This window comes from Eptatretus burgeri, chromosome 16, assembly GCF_056783735.1.
Source record: "Eptatretus burgeri isolate ZD-2024b chromosome 16, Ebu_testis_v1, whole genome shotgun sequence".
In the NCBI taxonomy this organism is placed as follows: domain Eukaryota; kingdom Metazoa; phylum Chordata; class Myxini; order Myxiniformes; family Myxinidae; genus Eptatretus; species Eptatretus burgeri.
The window spans coordinates 8,241,443-8,262,668 of record NC_140976.1 but is presented as its reverse complement, the minus strand read 5'-3'; the positions used below and the strand labels follow the sequence as shown (position 1 = coordinate 8,262,668).

The window sequence follows — 21,226 nt, the reverse complement described above, 5'->3', positions numbered from 1 at the left end:
CTGGATTTGGGGACCTGCAGTGGCCAATACTAATGATAAAGAGTTGTGGCAATAGCAATGGGAAAAGGCATCAGTTCAAAATGGCTAGCTACTCAAAGATCCCACGAAGGAGCCCCCGCGCTTTTACCGATGGAGACGCCGGTGGAGTGATCTTGACCAACTGTGGACTCCACAGCAAGGACCGCTCGTCATATGCATAAGAGGAAGCAAACTGAAAGGCCAGTGTGTTCCTGTGGCCATCCAGATTAGACGGTCCTACATATCGTACAGGACTGCTTGCAGAGAAGATTCAGCGGGCCACTGGTGCTGCAATGAAATGACTCTCATTACTAGATGTACAATTATAATTTTCTACAAGATTATACAAAAGAAAAAGGTCGTTGAGGAGGAGGAAATCAAAATTTTAACAGCTATCTGGAGCTGGATTGAATGTCTCAAAAGGCAGAAAACAGTCGGTTTACCCATTCTGTTGGCAGAAAGTAAAGAGGACCTGATGAAATTGCTGCAGTTAGTGAAGAAAGAAAGTGAAAAGGCCTGTCTTTATTTCAACCGAATAAAAGACTAAAATCTTGTCGACTGAGAAGATCGATGTGTTCAGATTGGGAGAACATCATTTGGAAATTGTGGAACGTTTCATCTTCCTGGGTTCTAAGATTGAAGTGAGTGGAGAATGTGGAGGAGAAATGAAGAGACGGTGAGCATTGGGTAAAACAGCAATGTCAGGATTGGCAAAGATCTGGAAAGACAAACACGTGAGGTGACAATACAAACCTAGTTTTTTTTACAATAGGTGACAATACAAACCTAATGACAATACAAACCAATATCTGGATTTTTTTTTATACCATGTCGAGACTCATGTAAGAGTTATGAAAAAAAAAAAAAAGAGACTCATGAACAACAAACAAACACCTTATTATCTGAAAAAAATCCTCTCTTATTTTGTTCTCGTCTTCTCTCGACTGTGGAATCACGTCCCTGAGTCTGTCCAATGGAATCCGCCCAATGATGTTCTTCTCTCCGCTCCTTTAACATTCTGAGCCGTCACCACCTCCTGACATTCCTATTCCCAATCTTCTCTATCCTCACCAACTCTTCTCTCCTGTCCACCTGATTTTCCACATTTACCCTCTTCATTATCATTTCCTGCTTTCATGTTTCTTGTCAACTCAGCTCACTCAGCCTGTTTGCTACTTCTGACACCAAAGATGGACGGAGGTTATGTTTTCACTCCTGTCTGTTTGTGTGCAGGATATCTCAAAAAGTTGAGGACGGATTCAGACGAAATTTGGACAGGTTGGGTATGTAATTAGGACAAATTAATTAGATTTTGTTTCAGGTTACGATCCAGATTTGACCTCTCAGTGAGATACAAAACGTAAACTGTTCAGCTTGGCAGAGGTTTGCACTCTACCGAGTGTAGTTCGGGTATTTTGTGGGTCCCCCCCCCTTACTTATGCTGCCCTCGTGTGCACTCCTCCCTATTTCTTCAGCTCTGTCAATCTCTGTTTGTTCATTTGTTTTATATTTGAAGACATTTTATAGATTTTTAAAATGTATTTTCAATTCGATCTTCGTAATGTATATTTGATCCCTGGGAGGAAGCCTGAACAAGTTGATCGAAGGTTGTGAGGTGTTCAGCTTGTCCTTCAGCAGTAAACACAAGGAAATCAGACACGGGTGGAGAACATTCAGCACATCATGCCTGCACCACATCAGCACACACTAATTTATCAACACAAGATCAAAATAAGAAATAGCAAAATGTTTTTTTTTGTTTTTTAATGAAGTGTCTTTGTATTTTTTTCCCTCAGGGGAGGAGGCATGGTCTTGGATAAAAAACACACATCAACCATGCAACCACCCTTGACGAGACCCCCACCAACAGCACTCCATACACACGCACATAATCGCTCATCAATACTCAAACTACCTAAAAGTCTTGTCAACATCCCTATACCCCTCTATCTCCATAACTTCCAGGAACCTATCTAATTATAATTTAAACTTATCTATTTTTCTGCTGCCACTACCTTTCCAGGGAGACCATTCTATGTATTAACTACTCTCTGAGTGAAAGTCCCCTACCCTACTACCTTCTTAACTCTCCTCTTCTTTACTCTCAGGCTATGGCCCCGAGTCTTATCACTGTTTACTCTGTTGAATAATTCATCTCCACTTATTTATCTCGACCTTTCATTACCTTAAACATCTCCATCATATCTCCTCGTAACCACCTCCTTTCTAGTGTATAAAGCCCTGTCTCCTTCAGCCGCTCCTCATGGCTGAGTCTAGCTCGGCACGGAATCAATCTCATAGTCCTGCGCTGAACCCTCTCCATGGTATCAATGTCCTTCCTGAGTTATGGTGACCAGAACTGCACACAATATTCTCGATGTGACCCTCACTAAATTCCTGTACAATGTTAACACCACCTCTTTTAGTTTATAAAGAATCCCTCTCCTTATACAGCCTAAAACCCTATTTGCTTTACCTATAGCTGCCTGGCACTGTGCTACCTGCTTACCTCCCATATCTATTCCCACCCCTAGATCCTTCTCCTGTGTGACGCGCTCCAAAATTACCCCTTACATCCTGTAATCTCTATTTTCATTGTTCTTTCCCATCCCCAACACCTTCCACTTGTTCAGGTTAAATTACATCTGCCAATCTTTTGCCCAATCTATACAAGTATCAATACTTTCCTGTATCTGATCATCACCCCCTCTGTTATCCACCTCACCTCCAAACTTTGTGTCAACTGCAAATTTGGAAAGCTCATTCTTCACCCCATTATCCAAATCGTTGATGTAAATAATGAAGAGTAATGGTCCGAGTACAATAATTCCCTTCCCTGATTATTTTCGCATTGAATTGAAGGATGATTTTCATGTTATTGTTTTTAATCTGGATGAGATGTCGATTTTTATGAAAACCTCGATGATTTTGATGTTTGGTGATTGTTTAGAAATGAAATCAGTTTATCTTTCTCTGACTCGTTCGTGTCGGACCTACCTTTGTGAAACCATGATTATGTGCATAGCATCACATCTCGCATCGTCGCTCAGGTCAATCGAGTCGTATTGTTTGTGTGTTTCAGCTAAAGTGCTCGTTCATTGCCCTGAGTTCATTGTGGCTCCACCTGTTAAAGAGTCGACCGTGATGTGCAACTTCTCTCTGGGTTCACGTGGAATTCCACCTTCTTTCGATCCCTCGTACCTTTCCATAAGGTGGTACAAAGACTCAAACAAAAGCTCATTTGCACGTTTTACCAAAGGACAAGAACATCACATGGACGGTGTGAGCATGTCCGTGTCCGAAGTGCGTCCTGATACATTTTCATTGACATTAAAGTCTGTGAAACCTGATGATTATGGATATTACACCTGCAAGGTGAACTACCCAAGGTGTTTCCCAGGTTATGCAGTTACAGCCTTGTACATGGGTAAGTGTCCGTGTTTACCGTGTACCTGTAGTGTGGGTTAGAGAGGGGCATTGTGAGGGTTAAGGATTCATTATCTCATCACTTTGAGTTTAAATTATTATTTAATGCAAACCTCGACTACAGATGTCATTCCAACTAATTTACAAAGATTATCAAGGAAATAAAAATATTAATTTACAATTTTTCAATCAGTTCTCATGTATCCCACTGATAGACCGGATCTGGATCCGGTCTTGAACCAAAATTGAATTGGCTTGTTATCACCTTCTCCCCTGTTACACAATTCCCCAACTTGGAGGATGAGGCAGCCATAGCTGGCAATGATGTCACCATGTGTGTGGATCCTCCATTCCTGTCTGAGGTCCATTGTGCAGTGAGGACACTCAAGAATGGTCGAGCAGCTGGGTGTAACATCATCACAGCAGAATTGCTGAAATGTGTTGAGACTCCAATTTGTGGATTATTTCATAACTGTTAGGAATTCTGGGCATATTGCAGCAGAGTAGAAAAATGGCATAATAATCCCCATCGACAAAAGGAAAGCCCCCCCCCCCCCCGCTTTAACTGCAGCAGCTATCGCTCGATCTCCTTGCTCTCAGTTCCTGGGAAGGTATTTGCTCATGTTCTTCCATACTGTATTCACCCCCTCTTGCATCCATGGGGATGAACAGAGGGAATCTGGGAGGGAGCAGGGCAAGGTTGAGGTTGAAGGTTGAGGGTGGAGTAGATGAGGGAGGGGGTGGGGGGGTTAGCTCTGACATGAAGGGATTTGACACCATGAATGGATGTACACAGACTTTGCATTGATGCCTCAGGATTCCCAGACTGGATAACCTGTGACAGGCTCCGTAGGTGGATGGTGGTGAGGTTGACGGCATGGAGGAGAATTTCGCTGTAAGTGAAAGAGGAGGCTGGATGAACTAAGCGTTCAGAAGTGAGGATGTTTTGGGAAATAAGCCTTGTCAGAGAAAAAAGGAAGAGATTTTGATGAACAAGAAGAATGATTGAGTTGTTCATGATGGAGTAATATGCAGAGTAAGGCACTTTAAGATACATTTTGGAAGCGGTTTATGCTGCATCTTCATCAATACGAGGAAAACCATTAGTTTGGTTCTAAATTCGAAGTAAAATGATTTTATAATGAAACTGTGATTGACTTTAAACGAGTATGTTCTCCAATAGATCAGCGACTTGATAACGAATCGATGTTAAACGGGACGATGTTAAGTGAGGACTTGCACTGTACTCTTCGATTTCACAAGTAACAAACAGAGAGACGGGGGTGAAAACATAACCTCCATCCAGCTACGATGGCCGCGGTAAATATATTTATTTGTCGCAAAGAACAACCGAAATGCTTGTTATTTGTTCTACTCTTTCAGTTGATGGAAGTTAAAGGGTTAATGCAATATTAAAGTACTGATCAAATGATATCAAAGTTTAAATAATTATAAATCAAATGTTTTCTTTGTAGTTACAACAAGAATCATTTTGGAAGAAAATCACAGTTTATGGAAGTTTAAGGGTTAATGCAATATCAAAGTACTGACCAAATGATGTCAAAGTTTAAATGATGATAAATAAAATGTTTTCTTTGTAGTTACAATAAGAATCATTTTGGAAGAAAATCACAGTTTATGGAAGTTAAAGGGTTAATGCAATATCAAAGTACTGACCAAATGATATCAAAGTTTAAATGATGATAAATAAAATGTTTTCTTTGTAGTTACAACAAGAATCATTTTGGAAGAAAATCACAGTTAATGGAAGTTAAAGGGTTAATGCAATATCAAAGTACTGACCAAATGATATCAAAGTTTAAATTATTATAAATCAAATGTTTTCTTTGTAGTTACAACAAGAATCATTTTGGAAGAAAATCACAGTTTATGGAAGTTAAAGGGTTAATGCAATATCAAAGTACTGACCAAATGATATCAAAGTTTAAATGATGATAAATAAAATGTTTTCTTTGTAGTTACAACAAGAATCATTTTGGAAGAAAATCACAGTTTATGGAAGTTAAAGGGTTAATGCAATATCAAAGTACTGACCAAATGATATCAAAGTTTAAATGATGATAAATAAAATGTTTTCTTTGTAGTTACAACAAGAATCATTTTGGAAGAAAATCACAGTTAATGGAAGTTAAAGGGTTAATGCAATATCAAAGGACTGACCAAATGATATCAAAGTTTAAATAATTATAAATCAAATGTTTTCTTTGTAGTTACAACAAGAATCATTTTGGAAGAAAATCACAGTTTATGGAAGTTAAAGGGTTAATGCAATATCAAAGTACTGACCAAATGATATCAAAGTTTAAATGATGATAAATAAAATGTTTTCTTTGTAGTTACAATAAGAATCATTTTGGAAGAAAATCACAGTTTATGGAAGTTAAAGGGTTAATGCAATATCAAAGTACTGACCAAATGATATCAAAGTTTAAATGATGATAAATAAAATGTTTTCTTTGTAGTTACAACAAGAATCATTTTGGAAGAAAATCACAGTTAATGGAAGTTAAAGGGTTAATGCAATATCAAAGTACTGACCAAATGATATCAAAGTTTAAATTATTATAAATCAAATGTTTTCTTTGTAGTTACAACAAGAATCATTTTGGAAGAAAATCACAGTTTATGGAAGTTAAAGGGTTAATGCAATATCAAAGTACTGACCAAATGATATCAAAGTTTAAATGATGATAAATAAAATGTTTTCTTTGTAGTTACAACAAGAATCATTTTGGAAGAAAATCACAGTTGATGGAAGTTAAAGGGTTAATGCAATATCAAAGTACTGACCAAATGATATCAAAGTTTAAATGATGATAAATAAAATGTTTTCTTTGTAGTTACAACAAGAATCATTTTGGAAGAAAATCACAGTTTATGGAAGTTAAAGGGTTAATGCAATATCAAAGGACTGACCAAATGATATCAAAGTTTAAATAATTATAAATCAAATGTTTTCTTTGTAGTTACAACAAGAATCATTTTGAAAGAAAATCACAGTTTATGGAAGTTAAAGGGTTAATGCAATATCAAAGTACTGACCAAATGATATCAAAGTTTAAATGATTATAAATCAAATGTTTTCTTTGTAGTTACAACAAGAATCATTTTGAAAGAAAATCGCAGTTTATGGAAGTTAAAGGGTTAATGCAATATCAAAGTACTGACCAAATGATATCAAAGTTTAAATGATTATAAATCAAATGTTTTCTTTGTAGTTACAACAAGAATCATTTTGGAGGAAAATCACAGTTTATGGCCCCGAGAACTTGCAGTATTAGAGGATGGATTGAAGTTCAATGGGAGTTGGTCGGAACACTCGTGGAAATTAAATAATTAATAACTCCTTGAAAAAGGTTTAAAAAAATAAAAGTATGAAACGGAAAGTTTGTCCAAACAATAAAAAGAGTTGAACATTTTATTTCGAAGCAGGTATATAATTGTAAATGGTACAAGAACAAACCAAGTTACGGTATTTGTGATTTGTTCATTAACAAATTCATATCTGGTACGGTTATTAATTTGGTTTGTTGGTTGCATCATTATTCACTTGGACGTGACGGGTACTGATACATAGTGATTAGGCGATACATTAGTGATACTAATTAGGCGAGTCGCTGATACATAGTCTCTTACCATGGCCGATCCTCTCTTGTACCCAATGGTGGTGTAAGGATCTTAATCTATATTCCTTCTAGAGTTTCCTGAATCACCACCCGAAAGGGGATGGATGTGGAGATGACGATGATCCTTTTTGCTCGGATCTTTGTTTTCAATTTTTGTTGAAAATTTGTTGACGAAAGACGATGCGTCCATGCTGATCAGTTTGAGGCGACCTTGCTCGCATTTTATTCAATGACCTTTACAAATGGTCCAGCTATGAAGTTATGGACACCGTGTTGAATATTTTACTTGATTGAAGGAGAAATTTTCAATTTGGTTTTCACTTTTCAGGTTCGGGGGAAAAACGCCAAGAATGCATCGCAAGTCAAGAATCCTTTGCTGGTTGGACGATCAGTGATGTTGTTGGTTGGCTTTTGATTCTCGGGGTGGGAATGCTGTTGCTGAATGTGCCAACAGAAATGAAAGGTGAATTTTTAATCCATTTCTCTTTCTCTCAAGTCACACTTTGTGAACGGGTGGTTTTGTTTGAAGCTTTTCAAAATAAAAACCAAAATGCCAATCGGCAAACACAAACGCAGCAGAAAAGGACTCCTTTGCCTGCCTCCCAGAGCTGCAAAATGTAAGAAGTAACTGTGATGAAGCAACAAATGTACAACTAATTTAAATGGAGATAAATGGGAAAATGAAGGAAAATATTTGGAAATCCGAGCATTTTGTGCAGACCCAATATGCCCGTCTTATGGGTTAATAAGGCAATTTCCGAAGTGCCGTGGAGTCTCCTTCCGATGACTACGCAAGTTTTCATCAAACGGGTTTATTCAAAGAGAAAATGGGGGAAAAAGGAAGAAATCATGATTAAACAGATAAATTACAACGCATCTGGAAACTATGACTGCCTTAGCAATGGCACCTTCTCATTCATTCAGGGAAAACACGGGCCTCAGTCAGGAATGACAAGACAAAGAAACCTGGCAAACACGGCTCTCCTCATGCATGCGGTGCCAATCTGTTGTCCATGCGGGATCGCTTGGGCACACAGCGGTTTCACATGGGTCTCGGCTTCACGGCACCTCCTGCGCTTTCCTCCAAGACTCGCAAACTCCAAACACCAGCAGGGCACGCGACCACCACAGCCCCTCTCCACCAGCACCAACAAAGACTGACAGCAGGCACCAAACTGACCGTAGACACCGACCTGAACGCAGACCCGAAGGACTGGACACAGTGTAAACGTGCATGCTTTTATAAAGTCCCCAGGGGACCTATTGAAGTGCCCATTGGGTATGACCATCGGACAACACAGCCAGATAGATGTCCATATCAGGGCACGTCCATATCCTGTCTGGTGTCTTGCACTGACCTTGCAGTCGCACCATGGGTTACTCTCATTGGTTATGGTGTTGGGGAAATTTCATAAAAGAACAGATAGACGACGGACGACATTCAATAATCTCGGGAATAAGGAAAGGCAGGGCTTAGATAGACACTTATAAGGGGAGACTAGATATTTTGAAACACATTTTGTCATGGCAGTGTTGTAAGCCTGGTGTTGGCGCAGTGGTTCGGGCAGTGGCTTGGGACCCAAAAGGTCCTGAGTTCAAGCCCCGTAGGGACGCTGAATTTATATATGTATACATATATATATATATATATATATATATATATATATATATATATATATATATATATATATATATATATATATATATCCAAGTCGAAAACACCAGGGGGTTGACTCAGCCTGTCATCCTTCCGAGGTCGGCGAAATGCGTACCAGTTGTACTGGGCCCGGTGTATGCCCCGGTTAGAATAGGTGTACCATATCCCTGTGTGTCGTAAGAGGCGACCAGGGTTGCGTCAGGAAGGGCATCCGGCGTAAAAACCTATGCCAAATCATTATGCGGACAACAAAACGAATTTCCATACCGGATCGGTCGAGGCCCGGGTTACCAACGACCGCCACCGGTACCGGTGGTCAGCAGGGTACCAGTGGAAATTAGAGCGAAATGGAGACTGTTGATCCGCTGTGGCGACCCCTCACGGGAGCGAGCCGAAAGAAGAAGAAGAAGATTTTGTCATTGCAGATTTACACCACACTTATGCCAACATGTACTTTTTTTTTGTTTGTTTTTGTATAACTTGTCGAGGCTCGTAGGAGAGCTAACACACAATGCACAGCAAGGGGGCATGAGACAAGAGGGCGGGAGTGGGAAGGACAAAACAGTGGGGAACAGACACATTAGGAGATCTGTGGAAGGGAGAGGGATGGGAATGGGACGGGGAACATGGCGAAGAGAAGATGGACATTACAGGGACTTTCAGGAAGGAAAGCAGGAGAATTGAAGGAAGTGGGCTTGGGTGGATTATCGGGGGTAGAAAAGATCGATGATTTGGATGGGGGATGATAAGAGGTGGTGGTGAACAGCTGTTTTGAAAGCCTGGAGGGAAGAATGGGAAAGAATAGAGTGAGGAAGTTTATTCCAAAGGCGGGAAAAAAGAGGAATGAAAGAGTGAAGATGAGCAGTGGTTCGTGATTTTGGTAGTTTTACCAGAAGGGGGTTGTTGGCGGACCTTGAGCGCCCTGTGGAAATGTGGTGGGGACAAATCGCAGAGAGAGCAGGGGGGGCAAGGCTGGAGAGGAGCCACGAGAAGACAGAAAGACCACCGAGCAACCTGCAGTGATTGAGTGAGAGGCCCAAAGACACAGCTTCATTGCGGGAGATGCCGATGATCTTAAATGCCCTGGTTTCGACAGCGTGAAGCCGAGAAAGGTGGGAGGCAGGAGCACCAGCCCAGAGGGGAGAGCAGTACTCCATCAGGCTACGGACAAAAGCTTTGTAAGTGGTCAGGAGCTCAAGAGGGCCGAGGAAGGACTTTGCACGATGGAGGATTCCCAGTCGGCGACTGGCTTTTGAGGCGAGGTTGGAAATGTGACTTTCCCAGGAAAGGTCATGGCAGATAGTGAGATCCAGAAGCTTGAAAGAAAAGACTTCTTCCAGAGGATTGTTGAGAAAGTGGATGGGGGGGGGTGGGGGGGTTCTAAACGGTCCTTTCGAAGAGACATAGTGAGAGTGTGAGATTTGTCTGGATTGAAAGACAAGTTCCACGTGTTGGACCAGTTTGTGATTTTATCCAGATCTGCAGTGAGCGAAGAAGCTGCTGCTTGCTGGTCTGAGGGATGACAGATGGTACGGCAGAGGGTGGAGTCATCAGCAAAGACATATAGAGGATTTTCCAGAGAGTCAGAGAGATCATTGATGAAAACCAGAAAAAGAACAGGGCCCAGAACGCTACCTTGAGGAACTCCAGCCTGCACAGGAAGAGGGGATGAAAGAACTCCATTTAGGGCCACACGTTGACTGTGACAGGAGAGGAAGTCTGCGAACCATGAGTGGAGATGGCCTTGGATACCATGGGAAGAGAGTTTGGTGAGTAGGGCAGGGTGCAAGACTGTGTCAAAAGCACGTGATATGTCCAGGGATAAGGCTCGGATTTCCTGTCGGACATTGAGGACCTCCATCCATTGTTGCGAGAGCAGAAGCAGCATATCCAGGGTAGAGTGACCTGGTCTGAAACCAAATTGATGATTGGAAATCAAGCCATTGGAGAAGAGGAAGGATTTCATGTCTGAAGCGATGATGGATTCCATAACCTTGCTGATGGTTGGGAGAAGGCTGATTGGTCTGTAGTTGCAGGGATCTGTTTTTGCACCTTTTTTATGCAGGGCAGTGATGTTAGCAGATTTCCAAGCAGATGGCAGATGACCTTGGGCAAATGAGAGGGTGAATAGAACAGAGAGAGGGTGAGCAAGAGCAGAAGAGCAGGCTTTGAGGACACGTGGGCTGATGCCATCTGGACCAGTTGCAGAATCTGAGTCAAGGTTTGACAGCAATCTCTCCACCTTGTTAGGAGAAAAGGACACAGAGTCCAGGGACAAGTTGGGTGCGACTGGGTAAGGTGGGTAGAGAAAGTGATGGGTTTATGACACAAGATTTGCCTGCAAACACCGAGTTTAAGCATTCAGCTTTATCACGTGCGGTATCAGCAGTGCGGCCATTTGAGGTAAGGGAGGGGATGGAGGGGGGACATACACCAGCAACAGATTTGATTAAACGCCACCAGGATTTTGAGGAGGGAGCGAGGTTTGAGAGTTCAGACTTGAGATGAGAAAGATGTTGTTTTCTGGCTCTCCTGAGGGTAGATACACACTTGTTCCGAGCTTTGTTCAAGGAACTGAGATTGCCCTCAGTTGGGTTTGCTTTCCCTGAGGAAAAGGCAAGTTGTTTCAGGACAACTGCCTCACCACACACTTCAGTAAACAAATGGCGGGAGGAAGGGTCGGACAACTGAACACGAGAGGGGATAAATCTGTGCATGAGGGAGAGCAAGTTTCTTTGAAAGAATTCCCAGGATGAGTTGATGTTTGAGAAAGTAGTGATAGGAGACCAGTCTGTAAGTTTGATGGCTGCTTGGAGACCCTGCCAGTCTGCTTGAGTGAAATGCCAGACTCGACGGCGGTGAGATGGTTCTCTGATATCCAGAGAGATGTCCACTTTGACAAGGACATGGTCAGAAGAACCGATTGGAGCGGAAAAAAGAGCAGCTGATATTGTCAGGGAAATTTGTCAAAATCAGATCCAGAAGAGATGGAGTACCATTGGTTGAGATCCGGGTCGGGAAGTTGACTGATTGAGTCAGTCCCAATGAGTCGCAGAAAGCTTTTGCTGAGGTGCCATGGCAGGTGAGAGAGGTACCCACACCTAGCCAACTGGCATGATGAAAATTGAAGTCGCCACATAAGAGGAAGAGAGAGTTTGGATGAGAAGATAGAAGTTGGTCCATGTTTTCAGATAGTGAGGTGTAGATGGAGTCATCACTGTTTGGTGGACGGTACAGTACACATATAAACATGAGGTGGGAGTGGAGGGAAGCCGTAGCCAGAGGTATTCCTGGGGGTGTGGGGGAGTGAGAGCAGTGCATGGAGAGTGAGGAATAGAGTCTTTGATGAAGAGAGCAACTCCTCCATCAGGACGAGGCTCAGGTCTGTCATACCGGAGGAGGGAGTAACCAGGGAGAGATAATTGGGAGTCAGACACGTCTTGGGAGAGGAAAGTTTCTGTTAGGCAGATTTTGTCTGGTTTGTCAGTGGCAGCCTGTATGGAAAGATCTGAAAGGTTTGAGCGAAGGCCCTGGATATTTGAGGTCCACATTTTTAATGAAGAGGTAGGGGAGGAGGCTTTGGGTGCAGGGGATGGGAGGGAGGGGGAGCGTAGGACAATGGAGGAGTGGGGGAGGCAAGGAGAGTTGTTAAAATAGTGTGGGGGATTGCAGAATAGCTCGGGGTGGGGGCCGTATGAGGAGGAGAAAAGGCTCTCTGGTGCTGGGGGAGAGGGGGGACAAGAGAGGGTGAAGAAGGCAGTTGAGGATTTGAGGAGGTGGAGTGAAGAGATGGAGGTGAGAGGGCAGTGGACGGAGGCAGCTTGGTGGATGAGAGGGCGGGGCAACTTTGAGAAGGGTGAGTGAGGGGGATGAAAGGTGGAAGGAAGGTGAGGGGGGAATTTTTGAGAGAGGTGAGAGGGAGGCTTGAAGGGAGAAGAGTGGGATGGTTGCTATGAGAGTGAGAGTGAGGGGTGAGGGGGGTGAGTTGGCACTGAAGTTGGAAAAAAAAAGAATGGTTGATGGAAAGCGAACATCCATGGCAAACTGTGGTTTTTAAAAGCTTTAGGTCAGAGATGCGATTTAACACAATTCTTGATGGATTCAATAAAGGCGAATTCAGAGAATGGAGAGAAGAAACGCAATAATAGTTGGATTTTTTAGGCAAGGAATGAAGGAGAGCTCCAAATGAGAGCAGTTTGTTAAAATAGCAGAGAGTAGTGCATTATGAAACAGTAAAGAGTACCACATGTGTAAGAGAGGAAGATGAAGCATTACAAGATCGTTTTTGTTATTATTATTAATGTTTGAGAGAGTTTTCAACAGATTAGGTCATGGAAGTGTTGTAGAAAAAAATCGAGGAAGAAGACGAGGAAGATAAGAGGAAGAAGACGAGGAGGAAGTTAATAGGAAGAAGAAGAAGCAGAATCGGTAGAAGGTTAGCGTGTTGTTGTTGTTGGTTTTTTTTTTTTGAGATAAGAAATTGAGAGATTAGTTTGGAGAATGCGGGACGATTGGAAAGTGGGGAGGATGGAAATTGAAGGTAATGGGGAGAAAAAACAAAACAAAAACGATCGAACACCGAGGGGAACCGGTAGACCTCAAGCCTCGGCCAAGGCCTCGGCCTCAAACACCCGGTAAGAACGTCGACAAAAATACTCACAAAATAGCACGATTTTTGAAACAAAACCGAACTAGGAACACACAGTAACATGTAGGTGGGAAAATTAAAAAGTTAAAACGGGACAAAAAACGACTGGAAACTTAACTTTGAGAATGTCAGCAGAGAGCCCCGAAGGAGACCTCTCGTCGCTCCAAACCCAGAACCGGAAGTGAAATAACTATTCTAACTATGAAATAACTATTCTAATCTATCCCCCATTTTACCCCATTAACCAGATCCATAACAATACATACACATACACACTGTACATACATACATACATACATACATACATACATACATACATACATACAGTGCTGTGCAAACGTTGAGGTTACTTTAACTTTTGTGGTGCGATTCCCCATTAAAAATGTATTGGAAACTAAAAGTGTGCTTGAAAGGAAGACAATAATTCAAATTTCTGGGAAAGTGAATTTAATATCACAGTTGCGTACCTTTAAGTACAGAAAATAGATCAAGAAATTGAAAAGGTTTTATTTTTGTGACACATATACAAAGAAGAAAGCTCGTGATATCTCCTCACCACAAATTAAATATGCATGAAACACTTTCAGGATTTTTGTACAGTAAATAAATAATAAATTATTAAAGTAATCAACACAAGTTACATTAATCTGTATTATAAAAGGAGCCCATCCATGTCTGTTTTGGGGGAGTTGTGCAAAAAACTTGAGACTTAAGAACAGATTTGACAAATTTCAATTAAACCATCGACAGGAGATTCAGGAAACTCGATGGAAGGTTTGTGATGCAAACAAAAAATAAAAATAAAAAAGGAAGGAAGGTTTGTATGTGAGCACCCGTGGTGAAGCTATAAACGCCAACTTTGTGACTTGCAACCCTTTTATATTTACATATATATATATATATATATATATTTTTTTTTTGTTACGGAAATGGCCCTTAATAGGCTACTAAATATAGTATTAGCTCAGATCCTCCATTAAATGCATGGTTAGCCAGGCTGTTCGGTAAAATGGACGTTACATGTGTGTCAGGAGGTGTAAGAGGCTGTTATTTGTTGTGCAGTGGTGGTGTGCCGAGGGCTTCTTCTTCTTCCTTCCCCTCTCCAGACGAGGCCCCGCCACTCGGCTGAGAGGGAGTGGCCAAAAAGAGGAAGCAAAACTAAGGGGAGGAGTTTGTCGGCTTCGTAAAGGGGAGGAGACGGTGGGGAGCAAATGGAGACCTCTTAGAGTAGTTCAGTTTTGGGAGAAGTACAAAAAATGCAGTGGGGTTTTCGAGGCGAGCGAACGAAGGAAAGGCAGTGGTGATTCTGCCGGGAGAGAAAACTAAACCTGAGGTTTAGGCGGCAATCTGCTTCGAGAGGACCTGGCTGCTGTGTGAGTCTGGAGTCAGCTTCGAGAGGAGGTGATCGACAGGTTCAACCTGCGTCTAACGACGGAGCCTCTGACTGTCCCTACTCACCTCACGGCTCGACGACGTCTTGGAATCCCATGGACCCAGCCTGCCAGAGCCCGGCACCCCGATTTGGCCTTGTCTGGTGAACAGGCCAGGCCTGGACTTGTATGCTGGACCTTGAGAGAAATCAGCTGAAACCCATCGTTGATCTGACGATCTGGTGCAGTCGACCTCACGGGGTTTGAACGCACCGAGGCTGCGTGTGCAGGCGCTGCCGGGAGCAAGAGGACGACTCCTCCATTTCGCCACGTGGCGTGTTCGAGCCTGGGGCTCGAATCCGTGGACATCGGCTTGTTACGAGCGACATTCGTGCTTTTGACACTTTCCTCTCGTCCATGAAACATCACCAAGTACTCTATCTTGCCTGCATGCTGTCTATGTCTTGTTTGCATGTTGTTTAAGGTATATCTCGGTAGGGACCCCCTCGAAACCCGTAATCCGTAATTCCCTAGTTAAGAACGGGTTATAGATTAATTAAAACATTGTCATGAATATTTTGCTTGTGTTGTGTTCCACGATGTTCACCAATAAATCTGGTTGATTCGTATGATGTTACCGCTATGGATTAATTCGTGTCGCGTCGAGGAACGATCCGTTTGATTGGTATATAAAACCAAAATGGTTACAGACTAGCAGAAAACGTTCGGCATCTGACAAAACCAGTCTGTAACTGGCGTTCTATTTCCCCAACTGGTAAGGTCCAGGATTACGTTGGTATCGCGATTGAAGACGTGTAACCCGAGGCCTGTGCCGAATCAGCCGGCGTTATAAACCCCGGAGACGGCGGCGCCAAGAGTCGGGTGAGAATCCCGCCACCCCGGATCCGCAACAATATATATATATATATATATATATATATATATATATATATATATATATATATATATATATATGTATATATATATATATATATATATATCTCTATCTCTATCTCTATCTCTATCTCTATCTCTATCTCTATCTCTATCTCTATCTCTATCTCTATCTCTATCTCTATCTCTATCTCTATCTCTATCTCTATCTCTATCTCTATCTCTATCTCTATCTCTATCTCTATCTCTATCTCTCTCTCTTTTCCCCTTCTCTTAATATTCCTGTCAGCGCAGCACCGGGTGGCATTTGCTCATGTGTATTACAAAAACCCACAATAAAAGTTGCAAGTTAGTGAATATGTGAAATTAGTATTCATTATCTTTTTCGTTTGCTTGAAAGTCAGAGTGGGTTCAGAATGGCACTAAGGAAGCAACTTGCAATGGAACTTTGTGAGAAGAAGAGCACACCATGAAGAGAATCAGAAAAGCTGAAGATCTCCTACAATGGTGTAAGCTACCCTCAGCAATTCCTCACACAAACTGGCTCGGTACAAGACAAGAAAGCACCACGAAGACCCAGAAGAACATCCCCAAGGCAAGACGAGCATTTAAAGTTGCTCAGCTTGTGCGATAGAAGAAAATCAAGCCAGCAGCTGAGAATGTCATGAGAGCAGAGCTGAGCATTAATATCTTGCCCAGCACTGTGCACAGAAGGCTGATTGCAGCATGTCTCCATGGCAGAGCTGCATCGAAGAAAGCACTGCGGAGACCATAAGGTGAAAAGATTGAAATTTGCAAGCAACACCAATATTGGGAGACTGAACAATGGAATCGGGCACTCTGGTCTGATTAAACGAAGTTTGAACTTTTTGGATCGAAGGAGATGCCAGTTCGTACGCCGAAGACCTAGAGAAGGTGATGACATGCAATGTTTGCAACCTGCTGTTCAAGACGAGGGAAGTTCTGTGACTGTCTGGGGTTGTTTCTCAGCTTTTGGTGGAAGGAAATCAATGGGATGCCAACACAAGACAAGTAAAAGCAGATACAGCAGTACCATAATGATCCAAAATGTACTTCCAATGTAATAAAACAGTATTTGGAGAACAATGCTGCAGATGGTGTTGCTCCAAGTGTTAGAATGGCAATCCCATCCAAGCCATATGGGATCACATGGAAATGGGGAACAAGAGGAACCTAACTAACCTCACAGAACTGTGGAATGTCTACAGGATATTTGGCACAATATTCCTGTAAGTGCTGCAGTCGGATACAGAAAGCATGAGTGATGGCACTCAAGAAGGTAAAGCCTGATGTTGGATTAACGGTTAAGGTGGCTGGCTTAAGATGTTAGGATCTCGAGTTTGAGCTCCTGTCATTCCTTTGAAATTACACCATTTGGCTTAATGCAGCCTGTCATCCTTCCGTGATTGGCAATTTTTTTTAGACTGGGCTAAGGAGTAGTCCTGCATCACAAATGGTCATTTCCAGCATTGCTTCCTCTTCCGAGAGCAGACTTGGAGCATCTGAAGAAGAAAGATGGGGGTAGTGTTGTGTAAATGACTCTTAGGGGTTAATAAATGCTTGATATGGCATAGTTATTTCCTTGGTGAGTGTTTTAGAATAAATGTAAATTAATTAAATGTGATATTACATTTGCATCGCTTAAATGTAGAGTTAAACGATGTCTCCGCCTCAGTGTCGATTTCGAAAATTATCAACCCGTTTGAACCTATTTATTGACGTTTTACCCTTCGGAATCTGGAATTTGTGTTTCTCTAGGCCTTGGGGCGTAGGTCTAGAAGGCAAAATAAAAAAAGAGCATCACGACTGCAGCGGCTTGCCTCCCAGCTTTGAGGTGAAGGGTTGCCGGAGGAGGGTTCATTCTGCCCCGTAGGACGATCAGCGCCCAAAGGTGAGTGAGTGGGGAGGAGAGTGGGACATCACGGCACGAAGTCGGGGCGGGAGGAAATAAAAGCCCACGCACCAGAGGGGAGGAGGAAGAAGAGGATGATGATGAGGAGGAGCAGGAGGAGGAGTTACCAGATGGATGATCAATTAGTTTAACTCTTTCCGACCACCATCCACAAACGTCAGTTGATGAGCGAGGAACAGCTTGATTTCAATTGAATGTTATATTGTGAACTTGAATTTGAAAACAAACCTGTAGTTTAGCAGTACTTTGGCTTCAAATTGGTCGCAATCACACATGCGCATAGAGGAGTGAGAAACTTGCTGTTTTGAGGTTGTTATAAATGACACAAACAACAGGCATGAAGAATGAATGTAACATGTTAAATAAAGTGGTGTGTAAAACTGCATATACGGTGGTAAACTTCTGCAGTTTTTTTGTACACCCTTTCAAGTCCCTTATTTCATTTCAATTATATACCTGAACACTACGTGGAATAAAGTGTTCTATGACCTCTTCAGGTATTGACTGTTATTGCTTCATGTAAATTCCCTCCCTGTGCCATCTCTTTGCAAATCTACTTGGTCTCAGGTGAATTCTGGTTTACCTGGTGGCTTCATTTATTGGTGTCCCTAAGTCTCGTTGAGGGTGATTCGTTGCGGTCTGCACCGCGAGATAAGATCGCGTCACGTGACTCAGACTTGCTCGGCTTCTAATCAGATCAGTCACGTGACTGCCGATCAGCGCTACACTCACCCAATTTGGGGACTGCAATCTGTACGGTAACAGGGCTTTGGCCACGAGGATACGGCAGGCGTATTTTGAAACGGGTGACTGTCATGGTAGTTTTGATGTGGCACCATGCCTGGTTGTTGGTTTAATGGTTAGTGTGGTGGGCTTGGGATCTTAGGACCCTGAGTTCAAATCCTGCTCAGCTGTTGAATTAATACCAGGTGGGGTTAAGTCGGCCTGTCATCCTTCTGAGGTCGGCAAAATGAGTGCCAACATGCTGGTATACTGCGTCGGAGTGGTGACCCATCCAGGATTGTGCCCAATAGCCAAGGAGACTGCTTAAGATGCACCAACGCTCTGCACAGAGTATGGTCCCAATGGATGGATGGATGTAATGGATGCCAGATTTGAACCGGACAAGCGGAATGACTGACGACTGCAACAATATACAGTGTCCAAATTTTAAAATACTCTTTTGTCTCAAGTTTAAACGGTTGCATCATCTCCACCGATTAGGCATGAACTTTACAGAGCTACATCCCCCCCCCCCCCCCCGACATCTCCATAGGATTGCACTGCAGCCAATACCGGGAAGAGAATTTACTGCTCAATTTTAGACCAGTCCACCCCAGAGAAGGAACATCCATGACTTCAAATGTTCAGTCCTCAAATGTACACCAGAAGCCTGAAGCCAAAGGCCTTTTAAGTGGTGACCAAAATAGCAGACACATGATTATTATTATTATTTTTTAAGGTTCATTTGTGGGAGTCAGGCCAGCTGTCCAACCAATGGGTAGAAAGAGAATCAGACAGAGAAATCCAGATATTTAATACTTAGATTCATCACTTGACTCAAGTTTTCTTTTCTTATTTTTTTTTAAAGAAAATGAACAATTACCCATACATTACATAACGATAATCCATTTTATCCTTACCAGAGATGGAGAGGAATGAACAATTGCAAAGGAAACAAAGGAGAAGCAACACAAAGAACAAAAGTGAGAGAATATTGTTTTAGTCCTTTTCAGAAAAAAGCTACAAATGAATGTGCTTTTTGTTTTGATTATTATTATTATTTTTATTATAAATTAATTTATTTATTTTTGTGCAAACTGCGCTGCCATGTTACCAAAGAAAATGTGAAAGTTTCTCCTGCATGGAATAAGCACAACAACGGAAGATCCATGGTGTATGACGCACCCTAACCCGTAATGTTTCCCAGGGTCGTGGAGGAGATAGAGCAGGGGTGAAAAAACAAACACAGTAGAAAGTGGGGGCTGGGGAGGACACAACAGCAGGGTTGGGGGACAAGATATGAGACTTCGAGAAATAAAGGATGTAGGGAAGAATGATGGCAAGAGGAAGACACATGGGGTGAACAAGAAATTGATATACAGCTGCAAACTCTCATTCACGGAAGTGGATGGAGAAACTGGAAACCCAGGAAGAGTTGGGCTTGGAGAAGGTTAATGGGGGTAAAAAAAAAAGATCATGGTTGCACCTGATATAGTGGTGAACAGCTGCTTTAAAGCCCAAGAGGGAAGAAAATGGGATTGAAAAGAATGAGGAAGTTTGTTCCACAGGGGAAGGGGGGAAAAAAAAAACAGAAAAGAGGAATGAATGAGTGGAAGTGAGCAGTGACTTTGCATTTTGGAAGTTTCACCAGAAGGGGGTTATTGGCAGATCATCATGCACCTTGCACTGGAAAGGAGGCGGTCGATTGCAAAGACCTATCCATCTGTGATGTGAAAGTGATAAGCCCAAAGACTCCGTTTCATCGCAGGAGATTCCAATGGTTTTGAAGGCCTTTGTTTCCACGGCATCAAATTGAGCAACGTGTGAGGCAGGAGCACCAGTGATTAAGACAGAGACTAACAAACTTGGCTATCTTCTCTGAGTTTAACCTTTAGTAACATTTTTATATTCATTTATATCACGAGCTAAATTAACTAAAACTCTTTTTGATTCTTTGTTACCTCCACCACTGCAGGTGAAGGAGGTTATGTTTTCACCCCTTTGTCTTTGTACAGGATATCTCAAAATGTTGTGTACGGATCCGGATGAAATTTTGTGGACAGGTTTGGTGTGTGACAAGGACGAATTGACTAGATTTTGGTGAAGATCCGGATCTGGCTACGAGAATTTTTCAGTGATTCTTCACCATTGAGAGATTGGGCCAAAAACAATTTTTAGCAAGATATCTCAAAAAAGTTGTGGACGGATTCGGACGAAACTTGCTGGACAGTTTAGTTGTGTGGCAAGGACAAATTTATTTGATTTTGGTGAAGATCTGAATCCAAATCTGGAGACGAGAATTATTTAATTTCTAAAGTGATTCTTCACCATTGAGAGAAAGGGCCAAAAATGATGTAGTACTGTTTCTCATGATATTTCAAAAAGTTATTAAGCCCGATATGTTCTCGTGGATCAGGTATTATGTGGCGGAGGTATGTGCTCGACTGAGTGCTCTTCTAGTTTCATAAGTGCATGCGTAATCACCTCCGTACTATTCTCTTTGTGTGTTTGTGAAATGTCTAACAATGCTGTATTTTCTCTTCAGAGATCGTGGAAGTGAAAACAAAGGAGGAAGAAAAGAACAACAACGAAGATGATCCAATTTTCTAAATCGAAGCAAAGTACATGAGCAATTAGCCCATTGGGATGAAGTATAACATTTTCATTTATTACAAATCAGACTTCCTTTGTAATCCATTTGTCATCTATTTTTATATACTATACGTACATTAAAATAAATAGTCCAAGAAATTAATTTCAAATTTTTCAGAAGAACAGCCAACAATGACCAACTGTTGGAGTGAGTCTGTGGAATCGTAAACATTTACAAGGATGATGATGTAAACATTGATGCAAAGCACTGCCTCTGAAACAGCAGATGACAGCTGGTCAAGGGGTCAGGAATCCAAC

General features: G+C 42.1%; 1 protein-coding gene across 2 annotated transcripts in view; it reads left to right on the top strand.

Moving 5' to 3' along the window:
- The window catches only part of LOC147010446 (uncharacterized), an 82,182-nt gene extending 61,178 nt beyond the window's left edge, over window positions 1–21,004 (top strand). For both annotated transcript variants that reach the window (XM_085860136.1, XM_085860135.1), the window contains exons 4-7: window positions 3,101–3,445; window positions 7,420–7,554; window positions 19,240–19,299; window positions 20,862–21,004. In XM_085860136.1, coding sequence (XP_085716262.1) covers window positions 3,101–3,445; window positions 7,420–7,554; window positions 19,240–19,299; window positions 20,862–20,926 — 605 coding nt within the window. In that variant the 3' untranslated portion in view covers window positions 20,927–21,004. The remainder of the gene's footprint in view (window positions 1–3,100; window positions 3,446–7,419; window positions 7,555–19,239; window positions 19,300–20,861) is intronic.
- Window positions 21,005–21,226: the final 222 nt, after the last annotated feature.